The sequence below is a fragment of the Chelonia mydas genome, chromosome 5 (assembly GCF_015237465.2).
Source record: "Chelonia mydas isolate rCheMyd1 chromosome 5, rCheMyd1.pri.v2, whole genome shotgun sequence".
In the NCBI taxonomy this organism is placed as follows: domain Eukaryota; kingdom Metazoa; phylum Chordata; order Testudines; family Cheloniidae; genus Chelonia; species Chelonia mydas.
The window spans coordinates 89,710,142-89,730,199 of record NC_051245.2 but is presented as its reverse complement, the minus strand read 5'-3'; the positions used below and the strand labels follow the sequence as shown (position 1 = coordinate 89,730,199).

Genomic DNA, 20,058 nt, shown 5'->3' with positions numbered 1-20,058 from the left:
CTCTTAGCAGAGTCAGAGCAGCTGGAGTTGAAAGACCTGAAATGCCAGAAGCTGTTAAAGGCTAGCAGATTGCAGTGTAATTTAAATTAGAAACATGTTACATTTACTAGCCTTTCTGGAGATGAGGGTTAAAATTCTACCTTTGGTCATCTATGAAAATTAATTTAATGGTTTCACAATGGTTCATGACAGACATTTGTTCACATAAAAAACCCACTATACAATTTGATAGTCCAACATAACACTCTCTACTCAAGAAAGATCAGATACTGGAATTAGCACGTGTATATCAGGATTAAAAGTATATTGGACTAATTAAGGCTCCAATTCAACACAGTGTATACATAAACCCATACTTAATTTTAAGCATGTCAGTTAGTCCCATTGAAGTCAATGTTTGTACAGAACCTAGCACAGTGGGGCCTTTGGGCACTATTGCAATATAAACAACCATAATAATAAATATTGAAGAACAGACCCACTAGTACTTAAAATACATAGTCTCTAAGAACATGTGAGTCATTAAGGTATTTAGGTTATGGTGACAAAGTTTAATACTTTAATACAGGATACTTTGATATTTTAACATAATATTGGCAAAACCAAGAACAGAATCCCTGTTTGCTTTGCACTATTCTTCTCTGGGTTTCACGGTTCCTCAACAAATTCTTACTGTTCTGAATCTGATTACAGGAAAAGGTTCTAAATCCTATTTCTACCATTATCCTCTCCTAAACCTTTACTGAAATCCCTTTAGTATTGTGCTCAGTCAGGCAGGTCAACTGCCTTTTGCAAATGGAAAAAGACAGTGACCACCGTACCTTTAGGTTATTTTCCATTCTGTCTACCTTTTAGCTATGCAACTACAGCTTTACCCTACCACTGCTGTAAGACTGTCAAATGTGCAGGTCCCAGAATGGCTTAACCCATAAATTAAAAAAAGTGGGAAACAAATGTCATTGCAAGAATTAGTTAAGCCTCAGTCCCCAACCATTTCCTGTGTCACTCCTCACTTTATCTAATTTGCACTCATGAAGCTAAAGAAAGCAATATATTGAATTCTGACCTTTGAGCTACATACCTAGCCCTAAGCTACTTGATGACCTACATGACAACAGTTCTACAGCCTAGCTGGCTAGAATCTGCAAATGCATGATTCATATTAGTCTCTCCCCAACCCATTCCATAGTATTTCACACAAAAAAATTATTTCCAGCAGTAGACACTATTAGCCTCTTGAGTGACCAAAGTGCCACTGGAAAGAACCTTAATGCTAAAACGCAAATGCTGTTCTTATTTTTCCTTGAATCCCATTACATTTACACAAAGAAAATTAAGCCACTTTTTTTAATACAGTTAACCCCGAGTGCCCTTATGGTTTGGCTGAAGAATGTGAAATTCTGGTTGCACCTTTTGTTGGGCCAAATTCTGCAATGAAGCTATGAACAGGTATACAAATGAGTATATTTGTTTAGCTTTATGTTGAAGTGCCTATTGTGAGCTCTAAAATATCTCCACACCTGTAACCTAGCTATGGTCAAGGGTATATATTCAAATAGGATTTGGCAGTGTAGAAGTTTTGAGACGGCGCGTTACAAACTACATATAGCTGCATTTCTCACCCACACCCCCCAAAAAAGCACAAACAGAACGTGGGCCCCTCTCTATTTCCTATTACATCCATACTGCCAGTGCTCAGATTCCATATTTGAGGAATTAGGCTCTACTGTTCTGTTAATGATCAAAACATTACCGTCCAGTGTTTTCCAGCTGTCACAACTCTAGTGTTACTGCTGTTACCCCACAGCACACAACATGGGCTGCTCTCTCCCTTATGAATATGCAGCATTTGGATAACATAGCTAACATGCAAAAAAATTTTGTCCAAACAAATTTTTCTCAGTGATTCTGGGAAGGCATGCAGGAGTTTTGTGAAAGTGTGAGAATGTCTACTATGGTGCATGGAAATTTTAAAGTGTGTGCGTGCGTGCTCGTGTTTGTGTGTACCACTGAAGAATCGGCTGAGTTGGATTTTCCTTTTCACATGCCCTATTTTGGACAAAATACACTTCATTCTCCTGCTACAAACACATCTTTTTGCCCTCTGAAAGCAAGCGGCGTTGCATCTGTTCTGCATATCCACTGAACGCCCTATTGGGACAAGTCAGCTTACTTTGATTTCTATATCTACCTTCTATTCATCTTGCATACAAAGATGAACTTAGAGTGTCATGTAGGTTCCTGAAGAATTTTGTCCATTCAATTAAGTCCACACACGATGCAGAAGCTGAAGCTTGGATTTTGTTCATTTGTTCAATAATGGAGTTAAGTTAAGAAAGGCCTAACAAAAGGAAATGTGTTTTAAGCAAGGCCCTCTATGTTCCACAGTGAAGTACCTGGATTTTTGACAGGCTGGAAATTGTGTGGCAGATTCGTTTAAAATTTTAACTAGAGATATTTTAAATTTTAATATTAAAATACGATCAGTACAGTAGCTATATTCTAACAATTCAAATTTTATATTGTCTCTGCATATTCAGTTTTTGATACACTAAAGATTTTTGCATTGACAAAGTATAATTGCACTGTATATGTTACTGGGGGGAAGGTGGAGGCTTTGCCAGCTCAGCAGGAAACAGTTTGGACTTTTGGCGGATGGGAGAGAATGAAAGGCAGTTTGGGATTGTGAAACATACATTGGCTGGACTTTTTGGCTAAAGTGCTCAGCAGTGAAACAAACAATGTTGACATTTACACAGTCATCCTTAGGTTTCAGAGTCCACAACCCATATAGGAAAATGAAGATCTTCACATCTCTTAGATCTATTGTTTTGGGCTGTTTGCAGACTCCGGAAGACATCATTTATAATCAGTTTAAGTTTTCAGGGTTGTCTTCATAACTATGACAGTTAAAAAGACTTTAAAATGTTGTTGTTTTTCTACATATATCGTTTTAATACCACAAATGCAACATTTTTACAGAATAACCTGACTGGTTCCATTACCATAATAAGCTAATCACCTGGTACTCACTCTGCCAAATCCCTAAAGGACTGCACCTTTTAGCCTTCCAGGCCAGAGGCCAGATTCTCAGCTGGTGTAACTGTAGCTTCAGTAAGTATATTGAACTAGTCTGATTGCAGTAGCTGAGAATCTCAACCTAAGTTCTTTGTTATATAGAGATACCCTGTTTTTCCACTGATGTCGGAGATGTGCAGCTTTTTGCAGTATTAAGCTCACACAAGTGCCATTCTGAAGGACATCCAGGTTCACGCACTCATTAAAGCTATGATCTCATAACTGCACTGTTCAATTACCAAATAATTTAGTAATGCATGTATATGATGTCAGTAATTCCCTGATACTTCTAGGCATTTTACAAGATCAAGAATCAAATTCTACACTGATTTACACCCTGAACAATCCCATTATGTGACAGTCAATGTAGCTGCCCAGGAAGTAAACCAGAACAGAATTTGGTTCAAGCAAAAAAAAGTTGCAAAATTCATGGGTCCTGATTTTCAGAGGTGATGTGCACTCACAAATCCCAATGACTATAATTCAAGTTGTGGGTGATCAGTATCTCTGGAAATCAGGCCTGTGGTGACCTATGGCCTAGCAAAGGAAAAGAAGCACTCTCTTCTGACATGAAGGGCCAAATTAGTGAAGTCAGTATGGTTACTACGGTTACACAGGGAAGAATTTGGCCTCAAAGCTTACAGAATTCTCTGCATTCCTCACGAGAGGACCATATCCAAGTCTGGGTTTTATTAGGAATAGTCCCATTTCACCCAAACCGGTCTGTCAAAAATATTACCACAGGCAGACAACAAACTCTGCTCCATTAGAAATTTCACAGGCTTTTCCACATTGTGTGGTTCTCTCAAATGGGTCTGTCTTTTTTCAGGCTGGTAAGAGCAAGGAAAGGTGAGCACAATTAAATCACCCTGATTTTAACTGTTCAGCTGTGTTAAATTTGATTAAAAATCCTCATGTGAGGAACTATTCTCTACCTTAAATCATGGGAAAATACCAAGAAGTTCACTTCATTCCTTCAGATACAGTTCACTTTGAATGCTATGAACTTTCTCAATGCCCAGTATTGCCTAAGCGCAAACACTTTTGGATCCTGCTTTCAAAATAATGTTTTGCTGACAATGGTAATGAGGTCCATCCATCACACACCATCATAACGAGGAACAGGTCAAACACTTCATTAGTGCATGCTGTTGTACTGGAGCTTCTTTTATCCTAGGAAACTTTAGGTACAAGGAATACTGCCTCCCCCCACCCCCGGCTTTATACATATTAATAACACTTGTAATTCATGAAGCTTCTCATATAACTCCCAATAGGAAATCAAGATTACTTCATGAGAATATTGAACAGAACCAGATTCCAGGCACTTCAAAATAAATGGGGGGGGGGGGGGCGGGGGTTTAATAAATTCTCACATGGTTATTGGTCACTTTGCCAGGACAGAGTGGAATTAAAAAAACAAAAACAAAAAAAAACGCAGCACAACAGTCCATAGTGTATTTCAGATGTAAATTAGCATATCTGCTCTCCTGTTAAACACACCCTGAATATATTTCCTTCATTGTACACAGCAGGAGCAGCAACAAGGCTGCCAGAGGGTGCAGCATCTGCTCATTCACATAGGAGGTGCTCTCCAGACCTAGACAGCAAAAATAAAGGACAGGTGGAAAGGGCATCCCATAGGAACTGCCTACCACTTTGCCATTAACAAATGGTGTAGAGCCTAACGATAAGTAGGCCCTTTGGAGGTGAAAGAGGGTCTGGCTGTGACCGAATTACCTACACAGATCAAAGCACTAGGAAGCACTTATTTCCTGTGCAACAGGGCAGCAGCCCAGCTGTTCCCAACAGCAGGGTGAGGTCTGCTGCTGCAAAAGCCTGCAACGTACAACAGCGCACACACCCCAACTCAATGGATTTTGTTACTGCCGAAAACCAAACAAACAAAAACAAAAAAACACACAAATCTTTCAGTGTGAAGAAGGAGATGGAACACAAGAAAAACTCCAGGATCCACCACTATCAGAAAACAGAAATGCAATTTACATTCATAATCAATAGCTAATTGCTCTCAGGCAGATTTAGCATTGCAGTACCAACTGTAAACCGTGTTATACTTTGTTTCTTTTTTCCATTAGAATGTTTTACAAGGAAATAAATATTTTCCAGTATGTCATGGAGACACAGACATTACACACACACACGGACCAGATTTGTCCCTGGCATCACTCCTGCTAAGTCAACAGAGTTACAACAGAACAACTACTACAGCCAGCATTTCCGTTAGTGAGTTCCTAGGTGCTGGAACTGGGGTGATGCTGCACCCCCCTGGTTTGAAGGGGTTTCCATCAGACACAGGGTTTACAGTTTGGTTCAATGGCTCTCAGCACCCCCACTATACAAATTGTTTGTTATTCCAGTGAAGTTCGTTCATTTGCAGTACAGTACTGTCCTTTCACAGCAATTCTCTAACAAATTTTTCTTCTGGCAGTTTTCCCCAATCACTCTCTCTCCCGTAACCACTCTGTTTATTTGGCCTTTGCTTTCCCTGTCTGCTTCTCTAGAGGCTCTCACTCCCCATGTATATAACTTCTCCATACACCCGTAGTGAACACACCAGGCAGTGTGCGTGTGTGAGAGAAAAGAGAACTGGATGGAATGACACGCCTGGTGTAAATGTCAATGCACGATTATGTGCTGAAGAGCACATGGGCTAAAAGGAAAGAGGGGACGGGGGTATGTTACCAGGGAAGGGAGAATATATTAAGGGGGCCAGACCTGTAAGTGCCCCCTGGCGTGGTTGATCTTGCAGAGGGGCCAGATGGTTGGAGTATTGTGTTTTACATCCCTGGGGCTGCCTGTGATTTAGACCAGGGAAATCCTTCCCACTCGCCCATCTTAGGGCACTCCCCACCCCATACCCCCGCACCCCGGCAGGCACCTGGATATGGCAGGAGATCTCAGAGTCGTCCAGCAGCCGGATGGTGCATTTCATCTCCTGGCTCAGGGACCTGATGCTCGAGCTCCGGAACCGGATCATTTTCATGGTCCTCCTGCCGCCTCTCCTCATGCACTCGCAGGGGGCGAACATGCACCAAAGCCCCCGTGGGGAGCGAGCCCAGCCGCCCGGGCACCTGAAGCCACCCACCCCGGGCCGCACAGTGCAGCTAGAGCAGAGCTCGGCGGCCGCTCAGCCCCGAGGCGGCGGCTCCAGCCGCGGAGCGGACACCATCCTGCCGCCCTTGCCTCTGCCTGCGCCGCCCGAGCCCGGGCTCTTCCCCGCAGCCAGCCCCGGGGAGGGGGGCCGCGCGCCGGAACCACAAGCCCCGCCGGCGTGTGAAGAGACTGGGAGCCCGGGGTCTGCGCCAGGGGCTGGGACCGCTGCTGCTGCTGCTGCGTCAGGCTCTGCTCGCCTGTCTCCAGCCCAGCCTCAGCATCCCTCCACCTCTCCCTGCCTCGCAGCCCGCCGTTGCCCCTCCCTACGCCTCCTCCCCCTTCTCTCTCTCTGGCTCACCTCTTTTCTCTCGCGCCCAGTCGCCACCTCTTGCCTGTCGCTCTCCTTTCCCCTCTTCCCTCTCACATTCTCTTCCTCTCCTCCCTCCATTTCTTTCTTCTCTTCCCTGCCTGCCTGCCTGGCTTCCTCCTCCCATTTTCTCACCCCCGTTCCCATGCACTCAGTGTCTGCTGGGGCACAAGTGGGATTAAACTAAGGGCTTGGTCTCAAAGCACCCCCAGGAGAAGGGGGTCCTTGCTGCAGATTTGGAAAAGACAGCATCTTCCACCTTTGCAAGGAAAATTATGAAAGTGCTAAGGGTGCAACTGCTCTGCTTATTTTAGCATGGCATTTGGCAAATAAACACAAGTTCCTTGACCTAAGGAGTTTATAGTACAAAGCCTCACCCGAACGTCCCCTGCACCTGAGTAACTCAATTTTGTGTTTCCAGGAGTTGGGCCCTGCTCAGAACAAAAACAGCAGGTGGTGGTGGACACGGATGGAGTAAGAAGATGGAAAGGTATCGAATGCTGTAATTACAACCCATTATCACTATATCCTATTTAAGAATGTGTGTCTTGGAGCCACGTGACTCCAGTGAGAGCTAGTCTGTTATATGGGATATCTTCTCATCCCATTAGCTGGTCCCTACCTATCTATGATTCGAAAGGAGAGAAAATGAAATCATCAGATCACCAGGAAGCCACTATCTTGGCTGCTGCACCATCAAGAGGGTGCAACTCAATGTGCCACCAAACTACAAACAGGGTTGCCAGGGATCCGGTTTTCAACCAGAATGCCCAGTCGAAAAGGGACCCTGGCGGCTCCAGTCAGCAGCACCAACGGGGCTGTTAGAAGTGCGGTTAGCAGCGCAGCAGGGGCCTAAGGCTAAGGCAGGCAGTGAATGAGAGTGGGGGATAGGGTGACCAGATGTCCCAATTTTATAGGGAGAGTCCTGATATTTGGGTTTTTTTTTTTTTTTTTTTTTAATATAGGCTGCTATTCCCCCCCCCCCCATCCTATTTTTCACACTTGCTATCTGGTCACCCTAGTGGGGGAGAGCAAGCGACATAAGGAGGGAGGATGGAGCAAGCGGGGGCAGAGCCTCAGATGAGGGTCGGGGCAGGGGTGTTTGGTTTTGTTCAATTAGAAAGGTGGCAACCCTAGCTACAAAGGCTTTGGCATGTAGTGTAAGCACTAAGAACAGGTATGGTATAGACAGCAGTGGTTCTCAACCTTTCCAGGCTCTTGCACCCCTTTCAGGAGTCTGATTTGTCTTGCATACCCCCACGTTTCTCCTCACTTAAAAACTACTTGCTTACAAAATCAGACAAAAATACGAAAGCATCACAACACACTATTACGGAAAAATTGCTTACTTTCTCATTTTTACTATCTAATTATAAAATAGATCAATTACAATATAACTATTCCACTTACATTTCAGTATATAGAGCAGTATAAACAAATCATTGGTCGGTATGAAAATTTTAGTTTGTATTGACTTCCCTACTGCTTTTTACATACCCTGTTGTAAGACTAGGCAAATATCTAGGTGAGTTGATGTACTCCCTGGAAGACCTCTGCGTACCTCCAGGGGTACATGTACCCTGGTTAAGAACCACTAGTATAGAGGCCTCAACAAGGCTTTTAACAGTCCCACAACACATTCTCATAAACCAGCTAGGGAAATGTGATCAGATTAAAGTACAATTGGTTGAAAGACCATACTCAAAAGGGTAGTTATCAATATGTCACCATCAGATTGGCAAGGCGTATCTAGTGGGGACCTACCAGGGGTCAGTTCTGGGTCAGGTTCTATTCAATATTTTCATTAATGACTTAGATAACTGAATGGAGGGTATGCTTCTAAAGTTTGCGGACGAAGAAGCTGGGAGGGGTTACAAGCACCTTTGACGACAGGATTAGAATTCAGAATAACCTCAACAAATTGGAGAATTGGTCTGAAATCAACAAGATGAAATTCAATAAGTACAACGTACTTCTCTTAGGAAGGAAAAGTCAAATGCGCAGCTACAAAATGGGGAATTACTGAGTAGGTGATAGTGCTGTTAAAAAGGATCTAGGTGTTATAGTGGATCTCAAAATTGAATGGGTCAATACTGTGATGCAGTTGTGAAAAAGGCTAACATTCTGGGGTGTACAACAGAATTGTATGTAAGATATAGAAGGTAATAGTTCTGTTCTATTCGGCCCTGGTGAGGCCTCAGTTGGAGTACTGCGTCCAATTCCGGGCACTACACTTTTGGAAAGTTATGGACAAACTGGAGCAAGTCCAAAGGGGAGTGCCAAAAATGATAAAAGGTTTAGAAAATGTGACCTGTGAAGAAAAGATTAAGAAAAAAAAAAAAAAAAAGGCTGTTTTTCAACCTGAGCATGGTTGGCGCATGAACCGCTGGCTGGGGAAGGCTAGTCCCCCAGAACCCCTTTCTGCCTGAGGCCCCGCCCCTTCCGTGACTTCCTGCCAGAACACCACCACCCCCGCCCCAGCCACTGGCCCCTGCCCTGGCTAGTGCCTCCAGCCCCGGAAGGGCGGGTGGTGTGGCCTGAGCTGGGACCACCCCACAGGGAGACTGGAGCTGCATCTAGCAGGAAGGGCAAGCCTAGGGGCAGAGCATGGGTGGGGCTACGCCTGGCTGTTTGGGGAGGTACGGCCTCTTCCAGCCTACGATACCCACCACCCATGATCTTGAGAAAACAAGAGTGAGAGGGGACCGAATAACAGTCCTCAGATATGTTAAGGGCTGTTTGAAGGAGGACTGATCAATTGTCCCCACTATCCACTGAAGGTAGGACAAGAAATAATAGGCTTAGTCTGCAAGGAGATTTAGGTTAGATATTAGGAAAAACTTTCTACAAAGGTAGGTAAGCTCTAGAATAGGCTCACAAGAGAGGCTATGGGTATGTCTACACTACTTGCCAGATCGGTGGGCAGCGATCGATCCAGCAGGGGTCGATTTACCGCATCTCAACTAGATGTGATAAGTCGGCCCGCACGCGCTCTCCCGTCAACTCACGTACTCCACTGCCGCGAGAGGCGCAGGTGGAGCCAACGGGGGAGCAGCAGCAGTCAACTTACCACAGTGAAGACACCATGGTAAGTAAGTCTACTTCAGCTACATTATTCATGTAGCTGAAGTTGCATAACTCAGATAGATCCCCCTAGTGCAGACCAGGCCTATGAAATCCCTATCATTGGAGTTTTTTTAAGAACAGTTTACAGAAACTGTCAGGGATGGTCTATGTTTACCTGTATAAGGAATAGTGATAAATAAACTGTTTTCATGTATCCTGAAATGGGAAAGAGTTCTCCCTCTCTCTGAGAGCTCCATCAGTATTTCAAATACTGTGTATGAAAAATATATATTTGTGAGCACTTTCATAGTACTTACCACTGCAGTAACTGAAAAATCTCACAGGACCAAAGATACATAATTTAATTCAAGTGGTAAAACTCCTATTGACTTCAATGAGAACAGAATTTGGCCAACACTGAGTGTTTTCAAATGTGCTTTTATTCATATCCTGGAGCAGCTATATGAAAGTTTGAGTTTTTGGAGTTTGATTTTTAATCTTTTATCCTTTATTAAAAAGTTATAGATTCATTGAATTCAAGGAGAAGGCCATGAAGAATAAATAGAAGCCTATAGAGTATCATAATGCCACACACAACACAAAAGTGAAACATGATTTCCATGTTTGTATTTATGTGCAGATTTACTGAGTCACATACATTCTTGGTATAATGCCACTGAAGCCAAGGGAGTTACATCAGCGATATTTCTGTCCCACTCTTATCCTTAAAGAGAGAGAGCTAGAGTCCTGTAATTAAATCCTATCACTGGGAGTTGTGCATAAAATGTATGCCCAAAATTTGTCCTCAGAAACTTTGTGTGCACACACACCTGGGATGTGAGCATGGAGGTACATGTTACACTGCATCTGCTCTGTCAGTTTTTTTGGGGGGGACTGGCAGAATATTTGCCTAGTCACATAAGTGGAAGGTGGAGTAAAGTTAACGGCCTGGTGGTGCATGCTTGCAACAAGAGCTCAAAGTCTGATAACAAAATGGATTTCTTTAATAAGACCCCTATTCAGGAAAACATGATTCAGGATCTTAAGGAGAGGAGAAAGAGGAACCTTCCCCTTGAGCAGCCTGTGTCATTTGAGTCCCACTCATGTCAAGTCAATATCCACAAACCAAACAATTCTACCACCTAGCATGTGTTATCACAATATAGTCAAACACAGAAGCTGAGCTTTTAAACACTCTTGCAGCCAACAATTTGTAGCTGACAGCTACGTTTGTGGCAGAAGATTAAAGAATATATAAGAGGCATTTAGACTTGCAAACCTTGACAGTGTCTGATCTGTATCCAGAGAATTTTATAAGAGTTACTATCAGCTTGAATTTTTTTAAAATTAATACATTATAAATATATAATTGTATGTGCCAATTGTATATTCTGATGAATTTTTAAAAATTTAAAAAATTGTATACGGGTTTTTCCTGCACTCATGTTGCTATTTATCAGGGTCTTTTATACAGCTAAAGGCCAGAAGGCCACCATCATCTAGTCTGACCTCCTGTTTTCACAGGCAATTACATGTCACCCAGATACCCTATAATGAGCCCACTGACTTTAGTTGGACCAAAGTATTTCAGTCCTCAGAAAAGCTAAACTGTTGTGTGCAACAGGCAGACAACAGAAGACACCACATTTCTCTCTTGCTGAACTTTTTATGCATGTGCGTAACCCAAATGGAGTCAAAGTTAAGCGTATGCAGAATCAGGGTCTGACTATGCAGGGAAAATAGGATGTGACCAGACACAAAATGCTGTCAAATGCCTCAAGCAAGCAGACTTTAAACATAATTTTTGCTAAATTTTCAGTAGTAATAATCTTCGATGTTACTTTCAGGTCCAACATTTTAAAATATAAATCTCCCCTCCCCATTACTGGTCTCTACCACAGAGATAGCTACATTTCACTAGGGCTTTGGGAGCCTGTGACAGGGAAAAGTCCTGCCCGTCCTCTACTCAATCTACACAGACTGTTTGAAGACCTTCATTTGTTAACCACCACCATGTAGTTTATTTACATTGCCATTTCCACCATACATCTCATTTATAGCACCAGTTTCTCCTCTCAATAGAGGGCTGAAGAAAGATCTCTCCACTCAGAGGTTCTTCTTGTTTCTGGCTCCACAAGCCTGCCTCTCCCCTAGCACTTCTTTCCTATGCCTTGTTTTACCCTCTGCATTAATGGGATAATTGGCTCTTTAGTCCTTACCAGCCCATTCTAATCCACTAATTGGGAAAAGTCAGGTATGGGGGAAGAACGGGGAATTAATTGGTGTTTAATTTATCAGAGTGCTGGCTCAGCTACTGGTTCCCAGTGCTCTGCCACAGAGCCTTCAAAATGGGTGGTGTTATATCAATGTAAACTATTATTATACTAAGTAATGCTGAAATACATCATTGCATAAGTTCTCAGGCATGGCTGTTAGGAGGAAAACAAAAGAGAAAAGATTAAACAACAACTTTGTTGCAGAACCTGTATTACAGTTGGAGGAAAGAGACTTTTAAAAATGAAAAAGTAACCTCTTTGAGGCTGATCTCACATATATTGTGATTACGTCAGTAAAAAACCCCATTGGCCTCATCCTCAGCTGCACTCAGTATCTGCTGGATGCAGCTGAAGCATCACATTAGTTTGCAGCTCCCTGAGCTTAGGACCTGATTTAGCCCCTGCTATATTTTTAAAGTAGCTTAGACATTGCTCTAAATTACACAACTGGCTGCGGCACCCGCAAAGGGCCAGCCACAAGTTGCCAGAGTGCAGCATATTCTAGGCATGTCTCCCTGTCCCCCCACCACAGCCCTTATACTGGCAGCTGCAGAGGACACAGGCCATACCAGGGGAATCCCCAAGTAGAGTGAGCTAGATGCTCACTAGCCCCTTTGCCTGACAGACTAGCTCTGATCTTGTGCTGTTTCTGAGACTGACTTCAGAGTCACTTCTAAATTGGCTGATTCAGCAGAGATCAAAATCATGCCCTTTATCACTATTCAGTTATTGTTCTCATGTTTCAATTTATTCTGTTAGAGATTGTGTTGTCTTTTTATCCCAGCACAGTGAGAAGCAGGAAATTATGTTACATGACCAGGAGCTCTGATAAAGATTTGTATTTTGTACAACTTCTGGTAGAAATTACTTATGAGGGTTCTTATACAAATGCCAGGTTTCAGAGTAGCAGCTGTGTTAGTCTGTATCCGCAAAAAGAAAAGGAGTACTTGTGGCACCTTAGACTAACAAATTTATTTGAGCATAAGCTTTTGTGAGCTTATGCTCAAATAAATTTGTTCGTCTCTAAGGTGCCACAAGTACTCTTTCTTTATACAAAAGGGTTTACTTTAATCAGTTCACATGGAGGAACTTTTCCTAAGCCGATACAAATTTTGATTTCTTATGTTAATCACTTTTGGCCAGATTCTGTTATTAGTAACATTGATCTATAACTAACTTGACTAACATATGCATAAGATTACACTGCTCTATACAATTAGACTCAATTCTAAATATAAAAGCCACTTTATTTTTAAATTCTGAGCAAGATAGTTGATCAGGTATTGAGAGAATGTAGATACATTCAGAATATTAGCTTTCCTGGACACTGAAAAACATCTAAGCTTTATGGGTCAGATTCTGCTGTATTGCACTGGTGTAAATCCAGAGTAATTGCATAGATGCTAACATAGTTATCCAGATTTAAATCAATCTGGGGTATGCTCTGATTTGTGCTCCTCACCTTTAACGGGATTCAGTTACATAACTTACTTTCAGTTCTTAAACTTCAAGATCAAACTATGATTATGTGTTATATCATCAGCAAGAAACAGCATTTATTGTTGTCACTCCTGTTTTTGTGACTAGTGGGCTTGAAAAAGAATAGCATAGGACTACAGGTGGCTAAGAGCTCATGTTTCAGTTTTTATTTGGATTGCCACATACAATGTGCCCTGGAGGAATATACTACACTAAGAAAAATTGGATAAGGTAAAAACAAAGATATCAAATCTGAATCTCACATCTATTCAAACAGTTTTAATTTGGTCTATTGGCACAAGGCTGCCCTAAGCCTAGCAGATCCAACAGGGGGAGGGATTCCCTCTGCATAGGGAAATCCTCCACTGGGGTAGAGCTGCCATAAAGGGTCCTACATTGCCCTGCTTCTCCCACCCCCACCCCAGTGCTAGTATGGCCAAGGGAAAGAACTGTAGGCAGGGTATCCCTATGATCAGCAGTCCCTGAAGACTCTTAGACTGGAGCACCCATGGGGAAAAATTAGAGTATGGAGCTTTTCTTCCCTTTTTACTCAAATGAGGCTTTAGAAGGAAGTCAGTAAATAAACTGCTTGATTAATGTGAAATTCAGCCACTTTAGACAAGACTTGTGTGAAGTCAAAGGAAAACCTGGTCCCTAAAAATTTTATAGGGAAGCTCTGATACTAAAGCTTGCAGATCCCCTACTCTCCTGGCCAAGGTGACAACAACCATGAAAGCCACTTTCATAGAAGGTGTGACAGAGAACAAGGTGCTAGTGACTCAAAGGGGCAACTCATCAACTTTGCTAGAACTAAATTTAAATCCACTGTGGAAGCAGGCTATGACCCTATGGGTATAATCTGAGCAGACCCTTTAGCAATCTGATGGGCATAGGGTTGGAAAAAATTGATTGGTTATCCACAGGATGGTGGAAAGCAGCCAAATGGACTCTGATGGAACTAAGAGCTAACGCTTGTTGTTTCAGAACCAAAAGATAGTTCAAGATACAGCAAATTGGAGTTTGAGCTGGGGAGACCTCTTTATAATGGATCAAATGGAAAATATCTTCCATTTAGCAAGGTAATTAGATCTACTTGAAGGCTTCCTACTTAGCAGCACTTCCTGCACTCCCTTAAAGCAAAACATTTTCCCAGGTTGTTGCCATGAAGCATCCATGCTGTCAGGTGGAGGTCCCGAAAGCTGGGATGAAGGACGTGGCCATGGTCCTTGGATATCACTGCAACATCTCTTGGGAATAGCAGCAGAGGTCTGACTGATTGGTTTTTGACTCCACTAACCCCTGTGTGGATAGGGCCATGCTGGGGCTATTAGAATAAGGTGAGTAGAATCTTGCTTGACTTTGGGAAGGAGCAGAACTGGAGGGAAAGCCTTTTGATCAGGCTAGGAGGAAAGCATCTGTCTGTGAACCTAGGCAGTGATCTGCTTGGGAACAAAAAAGGATGACATTTTTTGTCTTGTTGCAAACAGGTCTATTTGGGGAGTCCCCCACTACTAGAAAATGGACCTCGACACATCCGTCTGAAGAGATTACTCATGGTGACCTGGAAACGACCTGCTCAGGTGGTCTGCCAGAGTGTTTTGCAGTCCTAGAAGGTAAGCAGTTTTCAGGTTGATGGAATTGGGGATGCAGAAATTCTAAAGGAGGATTGACTCCTGGCATAAGTGCCCCCCACCCCTGCACACACACTTGTTTGCTTACCTAGAACATGGCTGCTGTGTTATCAGATTACCAAAAAATTCCACCCTTTGATATGTGGAAAGAACACCATTCAAGCTAAATGGATGGCCCAAAGCACCCTGATATTGGTATGGAGACTTAGATCCTGAGAAGACCAAAGGCCCTGAGTCTCAAGGGGACCTGAGTGAGCTCTCCAACCTAGATCTGATGCATCTGTGACTAAACTGAGTGACTGTTGTGGAGGGGCAAAGGGGATGCCCTCAAACACATCTGTAGGTTCTACCCCCCAGTCCAGGGAGGAGGAGACCTGAGCAGGTACTTGAACCACCAGGGCCGGCTCGAGCATTTTTGCTGCCCCAAACAAAAACAAACAAAAAAAGCCGTCTGGACTGCTGAAACACACACAAAAAAAAAAGGCAGACAGAGTGTCGCCGAAACACTGCCCCAAGAATGGACGAAATGCCACCCCAGGCACGTGCTTCCTTAGCTAGTGCCTGGAGCCAGCCCTGTGAACCACCATGTCCTTATGACAATGGGCTGGTGAGTACACTAAGGCTAGCCCACACTACTTCTGAGGTGTAGCCTGGCATGCTGCACCATATAAGTGCACACCGCTATGTGCCCTAGAAGTTTGAGGCAATTCCAAAACATAGTGACAGGGTGTGCCTTTAGATCTAGAGCAGTGACCCGCTTGTTTGAATCCTCAGGTCCAGCAGGAAAGCCATGGTCTTTATAGAGTCCAGGACTAACCCCAATGAATTCTATCTTTGGGCAGGCATCAGGACAAATTTTTCAGTATTGAGAGCCCCTGTGCGTTGAAAGTGGACTGAATAGAGGCTATGCTGGAGAATACCTGAAACTTGGATCGGCCTCTCACTAGAGAGTCATGCAGGTAAGGGAACAGACTCCTGACCTTTTGCAGGAATGCCACTACTACAACCATGCATTTCATGAATACGCAAGGGGCTGCTGACAGGCCAAAAGGCAGTATTGCAAATTGGTAAAGGGATCTATTGACTATGAATCTGAGAAATTTTCTGTGGTTCTGGTGAACAGCCACATGAAAATAAGACTTCTTCTGGCGCTGGTGGGTGCTTGGCCCCTCCCTGACTCCACCCCTGCTCCCTCCTCCCCCATTCCAACCCCTTCCCTAAAGTCCCCACCCCAACTCCACCCCCTCCCTGCCCCTATTAAACTCCTTCCCCAAACCCCTGCCTATTCCCCGCCTCCTCCCCTGAGCGCGCCACATTCCAGCTCCTCCCCACTACCTCCCAGAGCTTGCTACAGCTGTTTGGTGGCAACGAGCACTGGGAGGGAGGGAAGAGTGGAGACACAGTGCGCTGGGAGGAGGCAGAGGTGAGGCAGGGGGAGCTTGGCTGCCGCATGGTGCAGAGCAGCCACTAATTTTTCCCTGTAGTTGCTCCAGCCCCAGAGCACCCACGGAGTCGGTGCCTATGAATAAGCATTGTTTAAGTTGAGAGCAGCATACCAGTCCCCAGGATCTGAGGAAAGAAGAGACAATATAGTAACCATCTGGCATTTTTTTTCTTTAATAACTTGTCTCAGGCCTATTTTAGATCTTAAACACCTCCCCCTTTGCCTTCAGGATCAGGAAGTAAAAGAAATAAAACCTTTTCCCTCTCAATGACATGGGAACTTCCTGTATGACCCCCACGAGGAGGAGCAACTTGACCTCCTGAAGTAGCACGCTGTCATGAGAGTGGTCCCTTAAGAGAGACAGGGAAGGGGGTATAAATTGGGGATAGAATTAAATTGAAGGGGTATCCAAGTTCCACCATGCTTAAGACCCACTGATCCATGGTGATGTGGGTCCAAGCACTTAGAAAGTGGAACGGGTGGTTAGCAAAAATTGGGGTGGGGGAAAGATGGTACTCTGGTAAGTGGTAGACTGCTCTTGACCAACTGGTCAAAATGATAGTTTAGAGGACCCAGTTTGCCTAAAAGAACTGGTAGCTGCACAAGAGATAGGAGGAGGAAGATATTGCTTGTAACCCCTGCCCCTCTTTTTGGGCAGGTTCTGGGAACATAGCAAAAAAGGCTGAAACCATTGGGACTGCTGTGGGCAGAACAGCTTTCTTATTGCTGCTCGTGTATAAATCCCCAGAGATTTAAGGATTATCCTTAAGACTATGAACCTGCTCATCTAGCTTATTGGAAAAGAGCAAGTGGCCTTCAAGTGGGAGTCTTGAATGGTTTATTGCACATCGAGGGGAAGACCTGATAACTACAGCCAAGATGAACACCACATAGTGATAGCAGAAGTCTTAACTTGAGCCACAGAGTCTGGTGCATCCAGGCATGCTTGCAATGCTGTTTTGGCAATTAATTTGCCCTCCTCCACCATAGCAGCAAATTCTTGTTTGCCTCAACAGGAAGCTTGTCTTTGAACTTCAGGATATTATCCCATAGGCTGAACTCATATCGACCCACAGAGCCTGCTGCTTCATGATCCTCAGCTGTAAACCTCCTGTGGAATAAAGTTTCCTGCCAAACAAGTCTAGCTTTTTTGCTTCTTTTCTTTTGGGGTAAAGGCCTGATGTCTAAGTCCCTCTTTTTCATTAGCAGCAGCAACTACCAGGGAGTCTGGAAGAAGGTGGTTATAGAAGTGCTCAAATCCCTGTGAAGTGACAGAATGTCTTCTCCCCATCCTTTTAGCAGTGGAGACTGACATATCAAGGTACAATTCAGACTACTGAGGGGCTGTGTCACTCATGCCTTTCAACCTTGGGTGCCTTTCAATGCCTTGCTGAAGTAGCTCCCACCTGGGCTGCTCATAAACACCCTTCCAGCATACAAGCCACTCCCTGAGTGTCTCTGTATAATAGAAGCCTGCCAGTTACACTCTGGGTCTCATCAGCCTTGGTTACACTGCAGAATGACCCCAATGCATTCCCAGTCCTGGATTTTCCCCTGGAAATGTATGTTCTGTACTACCCAGCCCTCTCCTTGACAATACAAATATATTAAGTGTTATTCCTTAAAGAGAATATGCCCTTTTATTACCTTAAAAGGTAATAACCCAGACATTCACTTAAGCACACTGGATTAGATTAAACAAGTTTATAACTACAAAAAGATAAATTTAAGAGAGTACAAGATTTTAAATGGGTACAAGTAATGAGTAATAAAAGTCAGGGATGGTTACAAGAAAAATTAAGATAAAATGTATACTAGTGCCTAACAAACTATGTTAGATTCAAGAAAAATTTCTCACCACATGCATCCAGCAACATTCCTGACCTGAAGAGTTTGGTCAGTAGTCCCCATCCTTTCCCTCCCCCCCCCAAAGTCCAATGGCTCTTTTCCTTTGTCTGCCTGTCTCCAGCATCACACCTAAGAAGAGAGGAGATCCCTTGGGGGTGTTTGTCCCCTCTTTTTATAGTTTCAGTCACCCTCTTGAAAAAGATTTCCAACTGAGAACCAGGAGACAGTATATGTGGAAGGATATTCCCTGCTGGGTTATTTTATCTGTTTGTTTTCCGTTCTTGCTCGATGACTCTGTTTACTGCTTAAATGATAATTAAGGGAAACATACACCCCTTCGTTCAAGGCAGACCTGTCTTCTGCCTAGGCAAGGTTGTGGCATTTGGAACATGTGTTAAAATATCCTACAAGAATATCTTGTAACTTCACATACAGTGTTGCCACTCATTTTATCAAGACAATACTGACAAGCAAATTATGAGTTTTCAAATGATACTTTACAAGATTATTACAGTAGTGTTCAGGGTATGAATACAGGGGTGTATTCAGTCAGAGGCAGGGAAGATAAAGTTTTCCATAACACTTTGACAGGTTCAAGGATAGCTCATTAATAGGGAGAGCTATCCTAGAGGATCCTGCAGGGGCTAGAATGTACTCAAGCCTGTGTGACCTTTCCTGCATCTCTTCTGGGTTGGATATCCAGAGCTGCAGCCACCCTCCTCAACAAGTCTTGAGCTCTGAAATCATCAGGAGGGGGAAAAAGTAGGCTCAGGCCTGGTCTACATGAGAAAATTAAGTTAGTTTAACTACATCACTCAGGGGAGTGAAAAATCCAAACCCTTGAGAGTCATAGTAAAGCCTACCTAAGCCCCAGTGTCGACAGCGCTGCCTATTGGGGAGGTGGATTAATGTGCCAATGGGAGCAGTGAAGCTGTAGCATTTTAAGTGTAGACAAGCCCTCAGTCACTACTGCATCATCAGGGGAAGAAGAAGAGACTATGAATTGTAGAGGAGGACCCTCCTCTAGTTCCTCCACAGGAGAGTCCGGAGCACGCAGTTTCCTCTGCACTGTAATAGTACTGGTACTGGAGGAGAGAAGACTGTGACCTTGCTATGGATGCTCCTGGTGTTGAGCCAATGTCAAAAGAGCGGGAAGGGAGCAGAGAGGTTCTAGAACGTGGAGGGAAACCCCAAGGGGTCCAAAAGACCCACTGATATGGAGGCAGGACCCAGCTACGTGAAGAGCATTGGTCCTTAGAGTGCTGTGGCTGTTATCACAGTGGGCAGGCATCCCACTGGGGCTTCTGGGCAGGACTGGGTTGAGACACATATGGTCCTACCTCAGAATCTGATGAGGAATCCGCTTCCTCAGACCAGGGGGGAGCTGACCCCCAACAATACCCTCCATTAAGTCTGGAGCTGGGGGTACCAGCGAGATCATCACTGGCTTCCCTCTTGATGGAACTATAGAAGCCACTGGTACAGAACAGTGCTCTAGGGCTGGAGCCAGGACTCTGGGAGCATACACTTCCAATCCTGGTACCAAGCAAGATTCCTGAACAGCACAGGAAACTGGCACTGACTGGTTAAGCAACTCTCTGGTTGCCTCAAAATCCTCAGGTGCAGACAGCACTGAAAAGGGCTCCTGAGTATGAGGTATCAACAGGTGTGCCAGTCCTTCAGTGATTGGTCTCAGATCCTTCTTGGGCTTTCGAATCACTCCTGGCTTACAGACTGTGTCTGAGGGTGTCT

At 44.0% G+C, this 20,058-nt stretch overlaps 1 protein-coding gene and 1 long non-coding RNA gene across 9 annotated transcripts in view; one reads left to right on the top strand and one right to left on the bottom strand.

Annotated features, from left to right (window-relative positions):
• The window catches only part of FRMD3 (FERM domain containing 3), a 228,458-nt gene that overhangs the window by 205,134 nt on the left and 3,266 nt on the right, over positions 1-20,058 (bottom strand). Inside the window, exon 1 of one of the 7 annotated variants that reach the window (XM_007065535.4) lies at positions 5,981-6,570. The exons of 2 other annotated variants lie outside the window; for them this stretch is intronic. In XM_007065535.4, coding sequence (XP_007065597.2) covers positions 5,981-6,130 — 150 coding nt within the window. In that variant the 5' untranslated portion in view covers positions 6,131-6,570. Of the gene's footprint in view, positions 1-5,980; positions 6,571-20,058 lie in introns of those variants that run through there. 4 more of the 7 variants (XM_043546490.1, XM_043546491.1, XM_043546492.1 and 1 more) reach the window with 4 other exon arrangements.
• Positions 13,911-17,563, top strand: LOC122465796. Of its 2 annotated transcripts, XR_006290852.1 has the most exons (5): positions 13,911-14,462; positions 14,537-14,720; positions 14,871-14,996; positions 15,857-15,973; positions 17,117-17,563. It is a non-coding gene; the product is annotated as an uncharacterized LOC122465796 (long non-coding RNA). The 2 variants fall into 2 exon arrangements; XR_006290853.1 differs by lacking the exons at positions 15,857-15,973; positions 17,117-17,563 and adding an exon at positions 15,107-15,448.